The 1,830-nt window shown below is 39.2% G+C and overlaps 1 protein-coding gene across 6 annotated transcripts in view; it reads left to right on the top strand.

Moving 5' to 3' along the window:
* LOC107656111 (circadian locomoter output cycles protein kaput-like) overlaps window positions 1–1,830 on the top strand; it is an 18,328-nt gene that overhangs the window by 7,091 nt on the left and 9,407 nt on the right. For all 6 annotated transcript variants that reach the window (XM_016443834.1, XM_016443824.1, XM_016443847.1 and 3 more), the window contains exons 7-12: window positions 223–336; window positions 473–591; window positions 744–826; window positions 910–1,016; window positions 1,109–1,256; window positions 1,349–1,424. In XM_016443834.1, the coding sequence (XP_016299320.1) occupies window positions 223–336; window positions 473–591; window positions 744–826; window positions 910–1,016; window positions 1,109–1,256; window positions 1,349–1,424 (647 nt within the window). The remainder of the gene's footprint in view (window positions 1–222; window positions 337–472; window positions 592–743; window positions 827–909; window positions 1,017–1,108; window positions 1,257–1,348; window positions 1,425–1,830) is intronic.

Raw genomic sequence — 1,830 nt, 5'->3', positions numbered from 1 at the left:
ATATATATATATATATATATATATATATATATATATATAGTGAATATTGGTAAAAGAGTGAAAGCTTTGTCACTTAATAGTCCTGTCCTGCTTCCCACTGAGATGGTAAAAATTACTCTGTGCCAATGTCTGCTGCCTCAGCATATTTTCACTGTATAAGAGTGATTTTAATTGATATTGTCATGTGCCTAATGTTTTTTCGTTGTTGTTCATTTGTCTCAGCCAAGAACCAGATGGAGTTTTGTTGTCACATGCTCAGAGGTTCTGTGGATCCCAAGAAACCGCCTGTGTATGAATATGTCAAGTTTATTGGCAACTTTAAGTCACTCGCCAACAGTGAGTGTTTATTTTCCTCTTGATAAACTGACTAAATACTCGACCATATGTTAACTGCATTACTTAATGCCCAAAGCAAAATGTATGGATGGCCAATTTCTTTTAACACAAATCTCCACTTTGAATGCTGTACCAGTACCTCTTGCAACCCGAAATGGCCTTGAGGGAATTTTACAGCACTCGTTGCAGCCGGCCTTCGACGATAAAGTCTGTCTTATTGCGACTGTGAGGCTCACCAAACCCCAGTTCATCAAAGTAAGCTGATAATCAATCAGAAAATCCAGAGCAAAAATAGATCTCCATTACAGAAACTCTCTGAAAGCAAGCAACCATAGGCATGCATCATAAAAAAGCATTATTAGCAAAAGCATTCTAATATTGACCTGTTTGTTATTGATTGTGTACAGGAGATGTGCATGGTGGAGGAGCCCAATGTAGAATTTACGTCTCGACACAGTCTGGAGTGGAAATTCCTCTTATTAGATCACAGGTTTTCACACTTACTGACAATATCACTTTCTCCATGTTTGTAACGTCCAGTTTTTCCTTCATTGAGATATTCTTGTGTTACAGAGCACCTCCTATCATTGGCTATATGCCCTTTGAGGTGTTGGGAACATCAGGCTATGACTATTATCATGTAGACGACTTGCATTCACTGGCCAAATGCCATGAGCATTGTGAGTTTAAAACAAACTAACATATATTTGAAACTTTCATTTGGCGTCATATTCTTCTTCATATGTCTCTCTTATTCTCTGTCTGCTTGCAGTAATGCAGTTTGGAAAAGGGAAATCGTGTTATTATCGCTTTTTAACTAAAGGGCAGCAGTGGATTTGGCTCCAGACTAACTACTACATCACCTATCACCAGTGGAACTCACGACCAGAGTTTATCGTGTGCACGCACACAGTTGTGAGGTACGCAGAGGCACACAGATGACTACACAAACCGGGAAGATACCAATAGTGACTTTGCTTATGTTTTTATTTTGAATTGTTTTTGTCTGTAGTTATGCTGAGGTGCGAGCAGAGCAGAGGAGAGAGATGGGTATAGAGGAATCTCCCCCTGAGCTGCCCGGAGATAAGGTGAGATGCTTCTGAGATAGTAACCTCTCTGAAATAGTCCACTAATGTGGTATAATGTGCATGCTGTTGAATGTCTTATCTAAAAGAGACTGTGATTAAGTTTATGCACTGCAGTGGTGAAACATGTCTGTTTATCAAATGTGAGGTTATCAGTATAGATGGTTAGTTAACTGAATGATTAACAGATTCATGTGTCTTATTTATGGTAAATTAACTTTAGATTGTAAAAACCTCTTTATTATATACTTGCTGACTGGAGTCAGTAAGATTTGTTTTCAGAAGGAAATTAATACCTTGGCCCGCCCATGAGAAAATGAGCTACTACCGTGTGAGGCGAGTGCAACATTTTTTTTTCCTCGAGAGACATCATGGCTTGCAAACGAGCGAAGCATGCACGTTGCCCCGC

The sequence above is a fragment of the Sinocyclocheilus anshuiensis genome, unplaced genomic scaffold, assembly GCF_001515605.1.
Source record: "Sinocyclocheilus anshuiensis isolate Anshui unplaced genomic scaffold, SAMN03320099.WGS_v1.1 scaffold85, whole genome shotgun sequence".
Taxonomy (NCBI): Eukaryota; Metazoa; Chordata; class Actinopteri; order Cypriniformes; family Cyprinidae; genus Sinocyclocheilus; species Sinocyclocheilus anshuiensis.
The sequence above is the reverse complement of the archived record's forward strand: the minus strand, read 5'-3'. Positions and strand labels throughout refer to the sequence as shown.